The sequence below is a fragment of the Abramis brama genome, assembly GCF_963993115.1.
Source record: "Abramis brama genome assembly, chromosome: 2".
Lineage (NCBI taxonomy): Eukaryota > Metazoa > Chordata > Actinopteri > Cypriniformes > Leuciscidae > Abramis > Abramis brama.
In genome coordinates, this window is record NC_139964.1 from 21,925,867 (window position 1) to 21,947,361 (window position 21,495).

General features: G+C 36.3%; 1 protein-coding gene across 1 annotated transcript in view; it reads right to left on the reverse strand.

Moving 5' to 3' along the window:
- LOC311077818 (complement C3-like) overlaps positions 1-21,495 on the reverse strand; it is a 180,790-nt gene that overhangs the window by 149,340 nt on the left and 9,955 nt on the right. Inside the window, exons 6-7 of the mRNA XM_084106448.1 lie at positions 8,938-9,020; positions 4,799-4,886 (exon numbers count right to left, since the gene is read on the reverse strand). Coding sequence (XP_083962574.1) covers positions 4,799-4,886; positions 8,938-9,020 — 171 coding nt within the window. The remainder of the gene's footprint in view (positions 1-4,798; positions 4,887-8,937; positions 9,021-21,495) is intronic.

Below are 21,495 nucleotides of genomic sequence, written 5' to 3' on the forward strand. Positions count from 1 at the left end.
TTTTTACACTGTTAGACCTTACCGGGTTTTTTTACAGTAAAATACTGGCAACACTGTTGCCAGTAAAATACTGTTAATTGTACAGTTCTTTACTGTAATCTAGTTTGTTTCTGTAAAAATGCACTAAATTATAGTTAACTAATTACACTTGCAGAAACCGACTGCCTTAAATTGACCAACTGTCATTTAAATGTATTAACTAAAATGTATAATGCATTAATAATGTGAGCAAAGTATTACTGTGAACTTCTTTCATTTGAGACCACTAAAAAACTATAGTACAACTACACAGTCACCGCCTGTTAAATAAAGCAACATGCAGCATATCATCAATGCTTGTAGATCTTCTCCTGGACTGAAGCACAGGCTCTACTCTTCTGCACAATGGTGACCCAAAAAATTAATTTTACAGTAAACTACTGGCAACAGTGTTGCCAGTATAAAACAGTTTTATAACTTACAGTTTATTACTGTTAAAATACATTTTGTGGGTGTGTCTTTTTATCTTACACTGTTAACCCTTTCAACCCCACAGGAAAATCCACACTACAAAGAGTAAAAGTAACATTGAGACAATGTTGCAGTGAGATAATTAAGGGAATATGTAAGTGATTGTTGAGCATTAGTGATGAACACCTGCTGTTAATAAGCAGAATCACTGAAGAAAAGAGGAACACAAGAACAGAAAATAGAGAAACACAATAACTACGACTGACTTCCAGCCATTACACATTATTACACTTATTATTAACCAGTATGACTTTATTTCTGTCATACATCTACAGAAGTTGTTATTATGTTTAATTGAAAATGTTTGTTTTGAAGTTACCATTATAGAGATCAGTGCTTGCTTTAGTAGGGATGCAGATGCTAAAACATTCATTTTTCTTTTGCTACTGTGCTACTGTGTTTTTGCAAGTCACACTTGTGCACACACAGTTTATGAATGATTGTGGTTGTAATGCTTATGGTGACAAATTCATCATATTGCCTGTTCATTCACTAAGGAATTAATTCTTATTCATTCAGAGTTTTATCCTCGATCAAAAGTGTTACATTACCACCACTGTGAAACTACAGCAATAAATTGCTATGACTCATTTTTTTTAACACATCATGCATAAACCAAAAAAAAAAAACAGAGCTACACTATGTTTTAGAAACACAGAGATATCACAATTTAGCACATTAATCTCAACAATGGTGGCAATATTGTTTTTTATTTTTTTTTATTCATGCAGCAGTGCATGCTGGGAGTTTTATATTATCCTGGAACCCAGAATGCATTGCGACATGAAACTTTTCACCATTGTTGAGATTCATATGCTGATTGTTGATATCGGTGTGTGTCTGAGCCAAGCAGGAGTAAAATAAAATTGAATGCACTATATGATTGTTATTTTTCAGAAGACATGATTACAGAAATTTTGATTTCATTTTGTAGATAGACAGATTTATGCTAAATATGACATACCCATAATTTCAATGAATATATACAGGAAAAATCTGTAAATCAGATAGTCCAAGATGATTGTGACATCATCACAAAAGAATAAAAACACCTGATCAACTTTTTCTTGCCATAACAAATGTGTTTTTATAAACTCATTGTTACAGTAGTCAGAGAAAGATGAATGGTAAGAAGTCAAGGGACAAGAGACCAACTAAAGCAAATACTGATCTCCATCATGGTGACAACAAATTTTATTATTAACTAAATCTCTGTTAATTCTCAACAAGAACTTTTGTACATGTATGAAAGAAATAATCGTAAACTGGTTTGTAAACTGGTTTCACACTCAGTGTGGCTGGAAGTCAGTTGTAGTTTTTGTGTTTCTCTTTTTTCTGTTCTTGTTTCTCTGTCCTTCAGTGATTCTGCTTATCAGGTGTTCATCAGTGTCTCAATTCACTCACTTCTTTTCATTCACTCTGTCAAGTGGACTATATTAGTGAACTAATGTAGGGAATAGTGAATGAGGGTATTGGGTGTGATTGGGAAAACAGCCTCTGAGTGTCGACTTTGAGCACTGTTCATTTGCAGTATATTCCTGTAGGCTATTTTTGTTTTCTACGGTATATTACTGTTTTAATGGAAAATGGTATGATACTGTCTGAATTACGCCTTTTTTTACAGCAAGGGATAACAGTGTAGAGGAATGAAAACAGGTTGCACCACAACCATTATTTGCACTCGCACAAATGCTCCCAAATATATTTTTAGGTCACACAGATATTTCAAGAGCATATGCGACCAAAATGGTCAAGAAGAACGAGTGCACTTCTTGAAGTCTGAGGAGCCACTTGTGTTCCTACTACTCTCCGGTGCCGCCCATCTTTGTTTTGGGTCTGACGAATCGACGCGCATATTTTGCGTCGACGTCACGTTGTCCCAGCCCTAATTATGTTCTATAATTAATTTTCAATCTGTACAAACCGACTTTAATGTTTGTGTTGGCTGTTTCTACATATAAAGTTTTTATACAGTAAGACAGTTGTGATTGTGTTTTTTTATTCATTGTCACCAAATGGGTCAATTCAAAGCCTTTATAAAGTCCCTCTTCCTCTGGAAACTGTCTCCTAATGGCTGACACACACAACACATGCAGGTAAGGGTCTAAATACTAGCGTTGCTATTGCCTGATACATGATGATAATAATCTGTACAGTATTGTGATCTGAGCATAGTGTTATACATATCGTCGGCTAACGTGAATACATCTATAAGCTAACACTGTTCTCTCGCCCTGTTCTCCTCACTCCACAACTCACCGTTGTTCTTTCTAATCCTGGCCTGTCCTGCTCACTTGGCTTCATATCAGGCTCATAATTATATGATATCATCATATATACACTGAAAAAAGAGATTTTTTTGCTCAGTGTTTTGTCTTGTTTTCCGGTAGCCTACAGATAGGCCTATCTAAACATTCTTAAATCAAGATACATTTACTTGAGATTAAGTGTGTTTTATTCAGCGTCCCACTTCGCATACTATCCGTCCTAAATAATAGGCTGTTCTGTAAATTAACAATTTATTAATTGATGAAAAGAGAGTTTAAAGTATTTTTATTTGAAATCAAAATCTTTCGTATTATAAATGTCTTTACTGTCACTTTTGATCCATTTAATGCATCCATACTGAATAAAAAAATATTAATTTCTCTCAAAAATATGCTAAACTGACCCCAAATTTTGAATGATGCATATCTATCTATCTATCTATCTATCTATCTATCCATATTACAATGCTGATTTAAAATAGAACTTAAATGCAAAATTGTATTATTTTATTCATTCTCTGAATAAACTTTTAAATTTCTCTTCTTTCACTCTTCAAGTATGTGAGTGTTGGACAGTCTGCTTTAGCCTACAATATTCTTTGTTACCATGGTGTCGTTCCTCATCGCTACGGTGACGCTGCACATTGTGATGTTGTGGGATTTACTCTGATGGGAAGAGACACTCATTGTGACACTTCAAAAAGGCTCGACTGTCAATTATATGAATTATATATATCATACGAGTAAACATTTAGGCAACAATTTCCTCAGCTTCCGAGCTGTCATTGCAATCCATTGCTTTCCTATTGTTTACTTTGACAGCTCTCCCTCCCGTTACGTCACTCCCTGTTCGGAGGTTTTCAAATGCGGAAATGAAATTTTCTCACAAAAACGACTCCAGAAGCCTAAATAGCGTTTTATAAGTATATGTCAGTGTTTCCCACACATAGACTAATTCGTGGCGGTGCGCCACAGAATCAACACCGGCTGCCACATATTGCGTTTCGTTAAAAAAAAAAAATACAAAAAATACGCTATTTAAAACACGCAGCGTATTCATTCAGCTGCATTTCCTTTCTCTGTCACTCACGCGTCTCTCTCACAAGCGTTTTTTTGTCTCGCCAAGACCTTATTTGATCGGTGAGTGATGTAGATGACTGCTGCGCTTGGTAGATAGGGCGCATATTACTGAAAGAATGAGCAGAGAGAGAGGCCCGGTCGCGCGCGCGCACCCTCACCATCTTCAAACTGTCTTGCTCTCTCTCGCTCCCTCGCGCATATTAATCAAAATCAATTGAGAATTGACACGATGGTAAAAGATCGGAAGACCGAAGTTTCACATGAAGCATTCGGGTATTTTTTTTCCTGAATTACTGCTGGGTGTTGTGCTAAAAAAAAAATATCTTCTCTGAAAAGCGTTCCGTCCATTCAGCTGACACGAAAAACACTTTCAATAAACAAAACAAAACCTATCCAATGATGAAATGTTTTCTGTGTTGACAAATCTTGTGCGATGTCCTAACTGCCGGGATAATCACACAATGCGTACAAGTCCGCTAATGACACGTCCGATTTGCGAACTAATGACTCCTTTGAACCGATTCAACCAAAACAATCTTTTAGTTTAGACTGTTTGCGGTAAATGCAGTTGGGTAGTCGAGGTCAAAACTCTAAATAAGCTGTGAATCAAATAAACTTACTATAAATAATGTTGTAATTTTTTACCCTTACACTGAATTTTTGGATTTTGTGAAGGTGTGAATCATTTTTGATTAATATTTAATATAATAAAGTTCTGTGTAACAGATTATTAACGGAGATTATTAACGGAGATTATTACCCCCCCTCCCCAAATATCATTAATGTTGCTTCTATACCACCAATTCAAACATTATGCTAATTGTCACAGAAGTGGTCCTGAAAGAATTACATACAAATCTATTTTATATCAATATGTTTAAACATTATAGATTCATTCATACAGTGAGCAATATATTATAAGAAGATTTGTGTTGTCTTACTTGGCTTCAATGCCGACTGTCAGGCTCTCGTCACTCACATAGAAGAATGACTTACTGGGTGTTAATTTCACTTCAAATGTTGGAAGCACTAGAAACCAAACCAGAGAAAAGACACAAATAAATAAATATTTTTGAAACAACAAAAATTCCAAGACACTCACATGGTTAAGCATAAAAGGCCTTTAATAAATTGCTAAATCATAATTTTTTCTTAAAGGGGACCTATTGTGCAAAATTCACTTTTGCATGCTGTTATGACATAAATGTGTGTTATATTAAAAAAATATCATTTTAATATATTAAATATATAAACATAAATATATGTATTATTATTTTATATTATTAATTTTATATATTAAAATATATATTTTAATATATAAAATATATATTATTTTAATACATCTCTTTACATATTTTTTTTTCTACTTAAAAACTATAATTTAATTATTTTACTAACCCAACTAATGACTCATCCGGACTTTCCAATAGGTTGCACGTAAGGGAAAAAAAATAGCTTCCACTTAAGAAGAGTTGTGCACTTTTAAGCGTGACGTAGAATGAACGTAGAGTTTTGTTTTGCTCTGCTCTCTGGCTGCGCTGTCACGTTCGTTCTACATCACGACACTTCCTACGCTACATCCTACGTCATACGGCAGCATCCATCTCCGTGAACGCGCGTCGACTGCTACCGGAAGCCAGTTATTTTTGTTTATAAAGTTTTAAATATGTATATTTTTACGACAAAACCGCACGGATTACCCTCAGAAGGCCTTCGTTTATCCCCCTGGAGCTGGATGGATTACTTTTGTGAAGGATGCGCGCACATTTTGGGACTTGAAGGAGGTGGACCCCATAGCTTCACATTATAACCACTGAAAGATCTAAGACATTGTCTAAAATAACTGAAAATGTGTTCATCTGAAAAAAGATTGACATATACATCTCGAACGGCTTGAGGGTGAGTAAATCATGGGTTAAATATCATTTTTGGCCGAACTATCCCTTTAAAAACTTTAATTTCGTTATTTTACTAACCCAACTAATGACTCATCCGGACTTTCCAATAGGTTGCACGTAAGAGAAAAAAAAGTAGCTTAAGAAGAGTTGTGCACTTTTAAGCACTTTTTATTTTATTTTATGTTTCAGTCAATCTCATGTTAATCTTGAGTACCTATAGAGTAGTACTGCATCCTTCAAATCTCCAAAAAGTCTTTAGTTTTATTATATTTATAAAAGAAAGATAGGCTGTACCGAGTCTTTCCGGAAAAAAACAAGCGGCTGGAGGCGTGCCGTGTGGGCGGAGCTAAAGAATCACGAGCGCTGTTCACTGTTTACTTGCTGTGCTTACGCGCCGATAGCTAACAACACACAGACATTTGAAGCAGTTTTACTTACCGCCTGTGGTTCCAACGCACGACCGTGAACCGTGAACAATTACTCACCTGGGCTTTCCAATAGGTCACACGTAAGGGGAAAAAAAAGTAGCTTCCTTCCACTTGAAGAGTTGATACAATGGCGTTGGTATTGGTTGCTAAAAAGAGTACTACTTCACCTATATGGCAATTTTGGGGATTTAGACCTGATGAGAGTGGACAGCCAAGGGACCCGACTGAAGTTATGTGCAAGATCTACTCGTGTGATCCGCGCAAAAGATGAAGCAGAAGACCAATCTTCATGACCACTTGCGTGGGCGCCATCCAGCAGAATATGCCACCTTGCCTGCACCTGCTGGGCCTAGCAAAAAAGCTAGCCAGGGTCAGCAGACGATAACTGGGGCTTTTGCAAAAAGCACTAAATATAAAACCAACAGTGACAGATGGAGGCAGTTGACAGATGCGGTAACTCGCTTCCTGGCCAAAGAAATGGTGTCGTTCAATACAGTGGGGAAGCCGTCGTTCAAGGCCATGCTGCATACCTTTGATAAACAATACGAGCTGCCAGGTCAGAAATATTTTTCCAAGACGGCTATCCCAAACCTTTTCAACGAGGTCAGAAGTAACATCACAAAAGAGCTGGGTGATGTAGAATATTTGGCCCTAACAACGGACATGTGGTCCAGCTGCAATATTATGCCCTACATGTCAGTGACAGTGCATTATGTGAGTAAGGAGTGGACACTGCAGTCCAAATGCTTACAAACTAGCTTCATGCCCGAAAGCTATACAGCAGATAATTTGGAAGAAGCACTGCACGAGGCAATTAATGATTGGAAACTACAAGAGAAACAAATTGCCTGTATAACTACCGACAATGGGGCGAATATTGTTGCAGCCATCCGGCAATTGAATTCGCCATGGTTAAGTTGCTTTGGGCACAACTTGAACCTGGCCATAAACAACTCGCTTGCGCAACAGAGGACCAGCACAGACCGAGCTTTCGGTGTTTGCCGGGCAGTCAACACTGCGTTTTCGCACAGCTGGCTAAGGCGAAGTGAGCTGCAGAAAGCACAAGTGAAATTGAAACTCCCTGAGCACTCATTGATCACTGTCATTTTTAAAACGGTTATCTAACAACGAACGAATTATTGTTTAAATTATTTATTATGTATTTTATTATTTACTGGGTCTTCACAGACAGGACTGTGCAACACGATGGGGCTCAAAACAGCAAATGGTGGACAGAATGCTGGAGCAGGAGCAAGCCATCAAACGTGCGTTTGCCCAAGACAAAAGCCGCCGCCCACTCCCCCAGCTGACATGGCAAGACATAAGTGTTCTGGAATCGGTGAACAACGCGCTGAAGCCAGTAGCGGACTTCACAGACATTCTCTCTGGAGAAAATTACGTAACGGTGTCCTCACTGCTGCCGATGTTGGCCCATTTAGAAGGTGTGCTGGAGGAGTCAGATGATGATTCCAAACTGACAGCCGACCTGAAGCGTGTCATCCTAGAGCAGATGGAAGGCAGATATGGTGATGACACCATTCAGAGGATGATGCGTAAATCAACACTGCTTGACCCCAGGTACCGAGGGGACCATATGAAACCTCCCGAACTTCATTCCACAAAATTTGAAATGATGGAAGAGATTGTGAGAGACATTGCTCTGACGCCGACAAGGCCAACACCAGGTCCCTCACATGCTGGAGAAGAGGGAGAGGAACCAGATGCAACACTGTACCTAAGAAAAGAAAGTGGTCTTTGGGCAGCCTTCTTGCGAAGAGAGCAGCCACAGCAGCTGCAACCACGCTCACTGATGAGCAAAAGGTCGAGTCAGAAATGACCATGCACTCCCGACTCGCAACGGGGGGGCGTGGCATCACGATGGTGGCTCTCCATCGTGATGTCGGTCAGCCATCACCGTCCATCGGCACAACCCTAAGACCCGCCCTGATCGAGTTCACAGCGAGTTGTACTGACGAGAATGTCTCCCAAGCATTGTTGGTGTTGTGTGGCTGGATGTATTAATCCACATAGCTCTCTCTCTATTTACTCCCGAAATCTGAGGCAGCCGCTGAAGACGAGGTGGAATTATTTTGTTTTCAAAGAAAATGCTCCCTCAACTCTACCGAAATTCGTTTATGTACTTACGCACTTCTTATACTGTGTTTACTCAGCTCTTACGGTGATTTTCTGGAGTAAAACTGACGCTTCATCTTTTGTGTGATGTACAATAAACTTTATTAAACTCATCAGTATATTTTTGATCATCATTCGGACCTGGTCCGAAACAGCAGACTTGTAGGTTATGAATAGTGGATGCATACAAGCAGATGACAAATACATACTCATGAAGCTCCGCCCCCTGTGCCGTGCAGCAGCAGCTTATTTGCATTTAAAGGGCACACACTAAAACAGCGCGTTTTTCTGAGCAGTAAACATGCTGTAAAAAATTATCTGTTGGGTATTTTGAGCTAAGACTTCACATACACACTCTGGGGACCTCAGAGACGTATTTTACATCTTGTGAAAAGGGGCATAATTGGTCCCCTTTAAAGTGTTTCGTTTTAACACAGCTTTCCTCTGTATCCTCAGGAGTGCCTTGGAATATTTTGTAGTTTCATTCTCTCATATATCCAATGAGAACCAATGAATACTACACATGAGCTTATACCCCCTTTAGCACACGCAGTTGTCTTGGAACATTATTTTTCAGTTGTTATTCATACACAACACACATTTTGTTGACACACATCTTACCATATTCTTTGACCTCAAAGTCTGCAGTAAACAACTTCTGAGGGGTGTTTGTGTACCGAGTGACAACCTTCCAGATCCCAGGACTGAAACATAGAGAAACAATTTTTATGAAATTAAAACGATGATAACACCATGAACAGGGTAATATTTTTTTCTCATAAATTGTGACCCGAGCTAGCAAAATGAGTCTGAATTAATACATTTTCAAAAATTCGTTCTTGTTATTTTCACATTTTCCATTAAAGAAAACTTGAAATCGGACAAATCAATTACTGAGCTACACCAGAGTCAGCAAAGTCAATGTTGGGGAAAATCGAGTTAAAGTTTTCTGAAATTTACAAAACAAAATCACCTAGCAACCATACCTTAAAATCTCTGATAATAACATCAACTTAGGCACACACCAAGTCAAAACCAGATATCTATAGACAAGACTCTATGCTTACATTTCTTTTAGGAAAATTTAGAAACACCTTCTGATCAATGACAGACATCAACCTTCCCATTATGAGGCGATATTTGAGTCCTTAAAATGACTTGCCAGGGCACCTTTGTAAGGGCATTTTTCTAACCTTATAAAATGTGAAATCTTTTATGTCAAATTCATACATTTATATTTATAAATTGAGTTAAAATAATAATACACAATCAGGAAGAAGTTACCAATCAAATGAAATGTGAAAAATTCATCTTTCCACTGAAGAGGTGGCATAGAAGAGTAAAAAGGTGGCATTTAGGTAGGCTATATTTATATACTGTTTAATGTGTCTCAGTACTGGCATGAATGCATTTAAATTCATGATAACAATGTTATGAGATTAATGTTTTAAATAGAAGGTTTTGAATATAGAGATATTCAATTATTTAAAGGGCACCTATTATGCAAAATTCACTTTTACATGACGTTTGAACATAAATGTGTGTTTGCAGTGTATGAACACAACCACCCTACTTTATAAAAATCCACAAAGTACACAACAAAATCCCCAGTGTTAAATTAACACTCCTCAGTGTACTTATGTGTCCAACTACAAAGTGTTAAAATTAACGCTGAATCAGTGTTGAAGTTAATGAGATAATTAAGTGATTAATTAAGTGATGATTGGCCATTAGTGGTGACACCTGATGTTAACAAGCAGACTCATTGAAGGAAAGAGAAACAACAGATAAAAGAGAAACACAAGAACTACTATATGCCTGTTTAGACCATGACTAATTACATGCTTGATTACCAAGCGGGCAACATTGATGTCAAAATGACGTCACGAAATAGGTCAAGAATGAAAGTCATATTGACGTCAAAGTGTCAATGTCAATTTGATGTCAAGATTTTGACCTCTGCTGATGTCATTTTGATGTTATTTTGATGTCATGCTTTGTTGGTATTTGATGTCAATTCAACATTTATTTGACGTCAAGATGTCATGATGCTATCCCAGCAGGCACAGGATATAGACTACAACGTCGGTCAGTCGTTGGATTTTGGTTGAAAATGAAAGTTGGGTTGACGTCTAAATCCAATGTTTGTTTGACGTCAAGCTCCAACGTTGGGCAGTCGTTGAATTTTGGTTGAAATAAACCAAACAAAAAGGTGAAATGCATGGCCGTACACTTATTACCAGCTTCACTTAAAACTAACCAGATTTACTAATTTCCGTTTTAATGAAATCATATTTTGCATTTTAAAGTCACCATGATGGTGGTTAGCGTTTGCTTTAGCTGTGCTCTTGACCCTTGACTCCTTAAAATAAACTTTTCTCTGGCTGCTATAATTGTGTGTTTATAAAGCATAATTGTTGTAGCTAAAAAAGATGAAAAAATGTGATCAGGTGATGTTGGCTGTTTATTGATGATGAAGTCATCATCATGTAAATGCCTGAATCCCTGATCTTATTCAGTGTCTAATGATTTGATTATATAGGACTTGTGTTTTTAATGTTGTTTTAAAATAGAAACCATTTAATTTTACAGCATGAGAGCAATGTTCTTTATCAAATAATATAAAGGATTTTGAAAACATTTAGTTCATTAAGCTTTTTCCTCTACATTATTACTTAGCCATCAAGAATTAGCCATGCTTTATGCAGTGCATGCTGGGTACCACCAATCAAAACTCACCCATATCTCCCAGCATGCATTGCGGCTTTAATAAATTATGCAGCTGGAGTTGATCTGATTATCTGGATATTTTGTTTGATTGTCACCATTGTTGAGATTCATATGCGGTTTCTTGATGTCTAAGTAATGCCATAGATAAGGGGTCGGCAACCTAAGGCATGCGGAGGGTTAATCCTGGCACACAAGCAAATGCGAGAAAAGTGTATGTATTTCATTCAGATAAAGTAGTCTACCTGCACACAGATCTACATTTTGATGTAATAATTCCTCATAGTAAAAAAAGCTTATTTTATTAAGTTAGGAGTAGAGATGCACCGATTGATCCGCTGGTGACCGGATTGGCCGATTTTCACGTGATCCGCGACCGGCCAGTCAGTCTGACATATGACGATTTTATGCCGGTCAAATGCACTTGGGCGCCGCATGATTAACATCGCGCAACATCAGCATCACACGTGCACACGGAACGCACATGTAGGAAACCTCGTGAATTACGCCGTTTCACACATATTTTTTTCGCCGTGCATGTTAATCAATGAGTGCGTTCACACCGGGAGCAGGAGCATCGCGTGAGCAGCAGTGAAGCGGGGGTTTCGCCGCCGAGTCTATTTTGTCTGCGCTGCTCACGCTCAATTAAAGTGAAAGCACACTTTTGATGGACAAAATAAATATGATTTCAAACAAAAGTGCCCAAAATGCACAGAATGTAATGTCAGAAAATAAAATGAAAATTAAAAATATTTATATCAATTTTACCCATTTACACTTGTTTTTATTATTCAGTTTGGGTAAAAGGATATGGTATTTTATTAAAAAAATGTATATAGAAAATAAATATTTGTGCTATGTGGGTGTTGTGGCACAGTGATGAACTTAAAAATGGCACTTTATGACAAAAAGGTTGCCGACCCCTGTCATAGATGAAAGGTTTTTGTGCACTAAATAGTTTTTAAAAACCAAGTATATTATTTGATAAACAACACTGCTAGACATGCTGTAGAATCAAATGACTTCTATTATGAATAAAACAGTTTTAAAACCACAAGTCCTATATAATTAAAACGTTAGACAATGAATAAGATCAGGGATTCAGGCAATTACATGATGATGATATCATCATCATCATCATCATCATCATCAATAAACAGCCAACATCAACTGATCTCATTTTTTCATGGCTTTTTTAGCTAATACAATTGTGCTTTATAAACACACAATTATAGCAGCCAGAAAAATGTTTATATTAAAGAGTCAAGGGTCAAGAGCACAGCTAAAGCAAATGCTAACCACCATCATGGTGACTTTAAAATACAAAATATTATTTCTTTAAAACAGAAATTGAATAAAGTAAATCTGGTAAGTTTTAAGTGAAGCTGGTAATAAGTGTACGGCCATGCATTTCACCTTTTTGTTTGCACTGTTAACCCTTGCTGTAAAATTCTGACAATATTATACCATTTTCCATTAAAACAGTAATTTACCGTAGAAAATAAAACTAGCCTACAGGAATATACTGTGAATTAACAGTGCTCAAAATCGACACTCAGAGGCTGTTTTCCCAATCACACTCTATACCCTCATTCACTATTCCCTACATTAGTTCACTAATATAGTCCCCTTGACAGAGTGAATGAAAAGAAGTGAGTGAATTGAGACACTGATGAACACCTGATAAGCAGAATCACTGAAGGACAGAGAAACAAGAACAGAAAAAAGAGAAACACAAAAACTACAACTGACTTCCAGCCACACTGAGTGTGAAACCAGTTTACAAACCAGTTTACGATTATTTCTTTCATACATGTACAAAAGTTCTTGTTGAGAATTAACAGAGATTTAGTTATTAATAAAATTAGTTGTCACCATGATGGAGATCAGTATTTGCTTTAGTTGGTTTCTTGTCCCTGAACTTCTTACCATTCATCTCTCTCTGACTGCTGTAACAGTGAGTTTATAAAAACACATTTGTTATGGCAAGAAAGAGTCAAGAGGAAGATGATCAGGTGTTTTTATTATTTTGTGATGATGTCACAATCATCCTGGACATGTCTGATTTTCAGATTTTTCCTGTATATAGTCATTGAAATTATAGTTATCTCATGTTTAGCATATATCTGTGAATCTACTAAATGAAATCAATATTTCTGTAATCAGGTCTTCTGAAGAATATTGTAATCATATAGTGCATTCAATTTTATTTTACTCCTGCTTGGCTCAGACACACACAGATATCAACAATCAGCGTATGAATCTCAACAATGGTGAAAAGTTTCATGTCGCAATGCATGCTGGGTTCCAGGATAATATAAAACTCCCAGCATGCACTGCTGCATGAATAATAATAATAATAAAAAATAAATATTGCCACCATTGTTGAGATTCATGTGCTAAATTGTGATATCTCTGTGTTTCTAAAACACAGTGTAGGTCTGTTTCTCTGGTTATGCATCATGTGTTAAAAAAAAAAGAGTCATTGTATCTTATTGCTGCGTTTTCACAGTGGTGGTAATGTAACACTTTTGATTGAGGATTAAACTCTGAATAAGTGAGAATGAATTCCTTAGTGAATGAACAGGCAATATGATGATTTTGTCATCATAATCATTATAACTGCAGTCATTCATAACTTGTGTGTGACTTGCAACAACACAGCTCAAGCAGCAAAAGAAAAACTAATGTTTTAGCATCTGCATCCCAACTAAAGCAAACACTGATCTCTATAACGGTAACTTCAAACCAAACATTTTCAATTAAACATCTCAATAACAACTTCTGTAGATGTATGACAGAAATAAAGTCATACTGGTTAATAATAAGTGTAATAATGTGTAATGGCTGGAAGTCAGTCGTAGTTCTTGTGTTTCTCTATTTTCTGTTCTTGTGTTTCTCTTTTCTTCAGTGATTCTGCTTACAATCACTTACATATTCCCTTAATTATCTCACTGCATCGTTACTTTTTACTCGTAGTGTGGATTTCCCTGAGGGGTTGAAAGGGTTAACTGTGTAAGATAAAAAAGACACACCCACAAAATGTATTTTAACAGTAATAAACTGTAAGTTATAAAACAGGTTTATACTGGCAACACTGTTGCCAGTAGTTTACTGTAAAATTTATTTTTTGGGTCACCATTGTGCAGAAGAGTAGAGCCTGTGCTTCAGTCCAGGAGAAGATCTACAAACATTGATGATTTGCTGCATGTTGCTTTATTTAACAGACGGTGACTGTAGTTGCTGATCCAGTGGAAATCTTTTTATGTACAATAGTTTTTTAGTGGTCTCAAATGAAAGAAGTTCACAGTAATACTTTACTCACATTATTAATGCATTATACATTTTAGTTAATACATTTACATGACAGTTGGTCAATTTAAGGCAGTCGGTTTCTGCAAGTGTAATTAGTTAACTATAATTTAGTGCATTTTTACAGAAACAAACTAGATTACAGTAAAGAACTGTACAATTAACAGTATTTTACTGGCAACAGTGTTGCCAGTATTTTACTGTAAAAAAAAACGGTAAGGTCTAACAGTGTGGTTTATTCCAACCAAAATTCAACGACTGCCCAACGTTGGAGCTTGACGTCAAACAAACATTGGATTTAGACGTCAACCCGACTTTCATTTTCAACCAAAATCCAACGACTGACCGACGCTGTAGTCTATATCCTGTGCCTGCTGGGATCAACATCATGACATCTTGACATCAAATAAATGTTGAATTGACATCAAATACTAACAAATGTCATATTGATGTTAAATTAACATCAAGGTGCCCGCTGGGTAGTGATATTAAAGTGTACTATATTTGTGTTACAAGTACATTACAAATTCATTACAAGTGTCTTCAAAACATACAAGCAATATACCATATTATATTTGAGTAAATATATATATATATATATATATATATATATGTGCTCAGTAATTAGCCTGGGTGCCAGCCCGAACCCCGCCCACAACATTTTTGGTCGGGAAGTTCGGTCTGAACTCGATCCATTGAGGAGTAATTATGCTCGGCTCCCAGAAGGCCGAGCCAATCAAATTGCCAGGGCAGGCTTTAATCGATGATGGACAGATGATCTGCGGTTACGTAATCACCCACGTCATCAAAGAGCGGTTGGGTTGAATTAGCTTACAACAAAGATGACTGCCGCTGGAGAATTGAGATTTCACGAGTTCACACTTACAAATAAGTCAGATAGAATAAATGCGTATATGACGTGCTGTCCTAGGAGAGGGCTGTGGGCTCGGTAGCCATACTCCCCCCGTATTCCTGGTTGTGAGAGAACAAGCCAAGACAAGAGTGAGGATTCGAGGTGGTGGAGGGATGCTGAAAAACTGTCAAGGAGTGTTAGGTAAGTTGACAGAGTGAATATGCTTCCTCATGCTGATAGATAGGGGTAACGTTAGACATGGTATTGTTTGATGACAAGTTGATATTGGATTGATTATTTGTACGTGCTCCTCCCAAACTTTGTTTATGAAACATCATGTGTAGATTCCGCCATCGCGTCTGTTATAGAAGATATCCACAGCGCATTCATTTTAAAAGAGGAACAGAGAGCCGCAACATTTTGTTGGTTGAAAATATGAATGAAGAACAGAGGTTTTTTTTTTTTCCTGGTTCGGTTGAGACACGCCCCATAATAAAAGCCATATGAAACAGTATCAGACTCACATTCTGACTAGAATATGAGTATGACGAAGTCAGGCTACTCAGTAATACCTTTGGCTTATTCCAAATACAACAAATTGCACACTTTGTATTCAATAACAAATGCACATTAATAAACAAATATTCTACTAATTACAAGAGCCATAACTCACCCAGGCTCCAGAGAGTCTGTAACCAAAGACTAATTGGTTAAACTGAAGGAAGAACTGGTCAATGCTAGCTTTGTTAGTTTGCAAGACTGATCGATACCAGCAGATGTACTGAACCCCCACAACATTCCTGAACCCCTCCTCCTTAAGGACCTCTGAATGACCAAACCAATTCTCTTCTCTCTAAACCAGAAAACTGAGATTCTTCCTACAGTATACGTAAAACTCATTCAAGAACAATCTTCAATGGACTTAAAAACATCATACATCATTCTTTGTGTTTCTACAATACATGTGTCCATTTAATATGCTTTAATCCCATATAATTCATGTAATTGTTATAATTATTAGAGGTGTGAATGAAAGTGTGTTGTGTTTCATATCAGTATGATCGTATGCTTTTGATTCAAAAGATGGCTTGAATTAAATCTGTGTAAAATGTTTCATATTCTGATAATTAGAAATCATGCCTAAAACTGTTGCATCTGGTCTTTTAGTTTCATTAGAGAAACCCCCCAGGTTCTGCGCCAAACAAATAAAGGTTTGTTACCCTACCAATGAAGTCCTGACTGTTGCTTTGTTTGCAAAGTCATAAATCATGTCTTATTTATGACTTTGCAAACAAAGCAACAGTCAGGACTTCATTGGTAGGGTAACAAACCTTTATTTGTTTTAAAAACCCTTTAAAACCCAGCGCAGAGCGTTGGGGGGGGGGGAAGTTAGTTCGTTCAAAAAATGTTCTGATAGAGAAGAGCTCTCTCTCTGTGCTCTCGCTCTCTGGGTTCACCCTCAAGAAACGCTCTGCTATCACTCTCAAGAGAGATGGTCAGAAAAAGATGAAGATCTAACTCAGACTAGCAACCATGTAGAGCGAAAAGAGCAAAAGAACCCAAATTAAGATCAGAAGAACGGGTTCAACAGCTTTATTCAAGCCATCTTACTACTCTTGTCTAAATCTTCTTTTCTTTTCTAAGTTTTCCTTTATTTTCCGTTGTGAGTCTCGGTTTTAATTTAAGTTTTGCTGCAAAGTTTCGTTCCACGATTCACAGCTGCAACGCACGCTTTCAACTTCAAAGACGCATCAACCATCCGCAACCGCCAGCCACCACGTGACTGGTTCTCGCCCCATCTATCCAGGCACGAGGAGACCATAACCAACGAACGAACCCCTTTGACGCTGACCAAAGGAATTCCCAAAAAGAACGCAAAAGCAAAGACGCAAGTACCTCCAGACGTTTAAAACTGAACTGGTGTAGATAAATAATAACCTGTCTAAGAAACGATAGAAGGGTTAAATTAATGATTGATGGTTCGTTCAGGTCATGTCTCACAAGTGCATATAGAAATTCGGAATTTTCTTCCTCTTACCCTTAAACTCCTTCTTTCCAAACTCATTCTTCTTTTTTTTTCTTTTTTCTTTCTTTATTTGTTTTTGTAATTCTTTCTGTAACTTGTATGAATGTGTGCGTGTGCGTGGGTTTGTGTTAGATGTTTTAGATAATTAGCTTTAGGTGTTAGTATATAATCAATAAAGTATTGTTTGCATTTGAAAAGAGATTGCTTGTGTGTGCTTATCAAATTTATTGTCTTAAACTTCGATCTAAGTTACCGATGCTGGTACCCGTGATTATTTCTTAATTTATTGTTAGCTGGAGATTAATTCTTTCTTGGCCAGGAAGATATTATATTTCCTAGAGTTAATACTTGTTTATGCTTTCTGTTCATTGGATGAACTGATAAAATGATCATACTATTGATTCTGCTACAGTAAATTCTGAAAATAATTAAAAATAATTAAAATATTAATTATTGATCATAATCCGTTATGAATAATAATTAATAATATTTATACGTGGGCGTATAAACGCTGCAATACTATACTATTGTATACTAATTTTGAAAGTATACTTCAATGCATTACAATAATTGTTTTCAGCACACAGTTGAAAATATACCTAAAATATGTTTCAAAGTAAGTGCAAACAAAAAAGAATTTTCATTTCAAATATATTTTTAGAAAATATACTAAAGTACAATTATTTTAAAGTGTGTTAAAAGTATTGTGAAAATAGGTAAAAGTATGATGCTAATATACTTATATCTTAAGATGGTATTTTTATTTTTTTACTACACTCACCTAAAGGATTATTAGGAACACCTGTTCAATTTCTCATTAATGCAATTATCTAATCAACCAATCACATGGCAGTTGCTTCAATGCATTTAGGGGTGTGGTCCTGGTCAAGACAATCTCCTGAACTCCAAACTGAATGTCAGAATGGGAAAGAAAGGTGATTTAAAGGGGACCTATTATGCAAAATTCACTTTTGTATGGTGTTTGGACATAAATGTGTGTTGGCAGTGTGTGTACACAACCACCCTACAGTGATAAAAATCCACTCACTCCTTTTTTATTTATCTCCATAAATCAAAAGCAGTCTCTCCAAACGACCCGTTTTCAGAATGTGGCTTTAGTGACATCACTAAAGCCACAGGCCCCGCCCCCGAGTGTTGACTGACACCGCCGTTATAACTTAGACCCGCCCTGATCGAGTTCACTGCGAGTTTACACATCAGCCATTGCTGCAGCAATGCACTCACGAGAAGCGTCGAAGCATCTCCCAAGCGTTGGTGGTGTTGTAGCTGGATGTATTCATTCACATAGCTCTCTCTATTTACTCTTGAAATCTGCCAGCCACTGAAGACGAGGTGGATTCATTTTGTTTAAAAAAAAAATGCTCCCTCAACTCTACAGAAATTTATGTAAGTTACTTATGCACTTCTTATACTGTTTACTCAGCTCTAACAGTGATTTTCTGAAGAAAAACTGATGCTTCATCTTTTGTGTGACATACAGTAAACTTTATTAAACGCATCAGTATATTTTGTGTCATCATTCAGACAATTAGATCGTCAGACGGAGTCCTACAGCAGGCTTGCATTAATAGTGTATACAAGCAATGCCAAATAGGTTATAATCGTAATTAAACTAAACTATACCTTTTCCAACTCCATACAGCATATATTCTCTGACTCTGCAGGCATTTTTATGGTCGAAATGAACACCATTACTGTGACTGTCTGTTTTATTATCATCATCTTCCCTGTTCTAGCTCTGATCGCGGCTGCTTAGGCTCCGCCCCCTGTGACGTGAACCAGCAGCTCATTAGCATTTAAAGGAGAAGGACTAAACAGGCATGTGATTCAAGAAGTCCTCGCTGCAGCCTGTAGCACGATGACGTAGTTGGATGATCCAATACGTATTGGATAGGAGGTTCGGATCATTTTGCTGACTCTCTTGTTCGATCTCGTTCATCAAAATGAATGAATCTTTTTTCGAGTCATTTCGCTCATTTAAGGGGCTTTAAATGTTATACTTTTAACTGGCAAATTCCCCGAATACATCCACCTACGCAATCTTGATCATATTCTGAATTAAGAAATCATTATAATGCAGTCAAAAATTATTTACAGGGAACATAAATAATTACTTTACCTTCCGAATCTTTCGTTCATTTGTCACGTTCATGAACATAATTCGCATGCGCTGGTCTTAGGTGAGATGACGTTCTAACCTGTGTAGTAGCCTACTGATAAATAGTAACAAGTAATTATTGATGAATAAGTAATTATTTACATAAATGTGATGCTTTCCTAGTCTCTCTCACATACATGCAAAATAGTTAATTTTACAACATTTTAAATCACATGATTTTAAACCTAAATGTGATGGATTTATTGCGTGTATACAGAACATTTTAAAATAAAGCATTTTATTTTATTCAGGTCATATTTGCTGTTGAGTGAAAGCAAGAAATAATAACAGCTAAACTAAATCTTGTCAGAAAAAAAAGTGCTTAATGATATTTTGCCTGGTTCCTTATACTATTTTTCCACAGTGCTCTGTACATAAGGTCCCTTAAAATACGGAATCGTCCCGTATTTACAAGTAAGATGATGCGTCCCGTATCAAATCAATAAGGGACGGGATTTGTCCCGTATTTTTCATTAGGCCCACACATAGTTGAATACAAACATAAGGATTTTGCAGTATGGATAATACTAATAGCAAATATAAAAATATCAATTTCACAATAAGTAGTAGAGAAGCTCATTGCATGATTGCATTTTAGCGTCTTTGTTTCTATAGCGACGGAGTTTTATGTACATACATAAAAAAATAAAATAAAATAAAAACTGAATTTAAGTTTAATATACAAACTGATCACAGCAGTCAGATCACGCAGTTGTCAGTCAAGTGATCATTTATATTTAACTTAAATTCAGGTTTTTTAATTGTTTTTATTTGTACAGACCAAAACGCACCACCGCGCATGCGCGTCCAGTACGTATTGGATCATCCAACTACGTCATCGTGCTACAGGCTGCAGCGAGGGGTGTCTCATGTGATTGGCTAAGGACAAAAAAGCAGGAAAATATACTGAGACATATACTGAGAAATATACCCCCCCCCCCCCCCCCCCCGATCAAACTGGTGGCGCATCTATATGGATAGTAAAGCAGGACCCATAACAACTTATTTGAACAAAAAAATACATTTTAATTTATTTTACAGCTAGTTGTGCAACATGCAACTTTCTTTGTACAGTATGACAAATGACAACTTATTTGGTGGATGTGTTGCAGTGGAAATCAAAGCCAAGTGTCTAATCCACTGTGCCATCAACACCATTCTATAATAATAGTATAGTAATATAGTAATAGTAATTACTATACTATAGTAATAATAGTAGTAATAATAATTATAACAACAATGACAATAACTTATTTGAATTTTAAAAAATAATATCTTTTTACCAAACCTATACTGCTAAATGTGCAACATCCAACTTTTTATGACACATGACAACAACTTATTTGAATTTAAAAAATAAAATATATCTTTTTAAAAAAATGTACACCAAACTTAAACTGCTTAATGTGCAATATCCAACTTATGTCATGAGTATGACACATAACAACATAACAAAAAAAAATGCAATATTGTGATATATTATTACAATTTAAAATAATTGGTTTTCCATTTATTAGCCTATACTTTAAATTATCATTTATTTCTGTAATGCAAAGCTGAATTTTCAGGATCATTACTCCAGTCCTTTAGAAATCATTCTAATATGATGATTCATTATCAAAGTTGGAAACAGTTCTGCTGCTTAATATTTTTTAATAACCTGTGATACTTTTAGGATACTTTGATGAATAAAAAGTAATAAAATTAAAATTAAAATAAAAAAGAAGAAGAATTTAAAAAAAAAAAATAGAAATCTTTTGTAACAACAATATACACTACTGGTCAGTAATTTGGGTTCAGTAATTTTTTTCTTTCTTTTTTTGAAATAAATCAATACTTTTATTCAGCAAGGATGTGTTAAATTGATAAAAAGTGATAGTAAAGAAGATTTATATTATTAGAAAATATATATATATTTTTTTAATAAATGCAGTTCTTTTTAACCTTTTTTTATTCATCAAATATTTTAGGCAGCAGAACTGTTTCTAACACTTATAATAAATCAGAATATTAGAATGATTTCTAAAGGATCATGTGATAGACCGGATGTCACATGCTGAAGACTGGAGTAATGATCCTGAA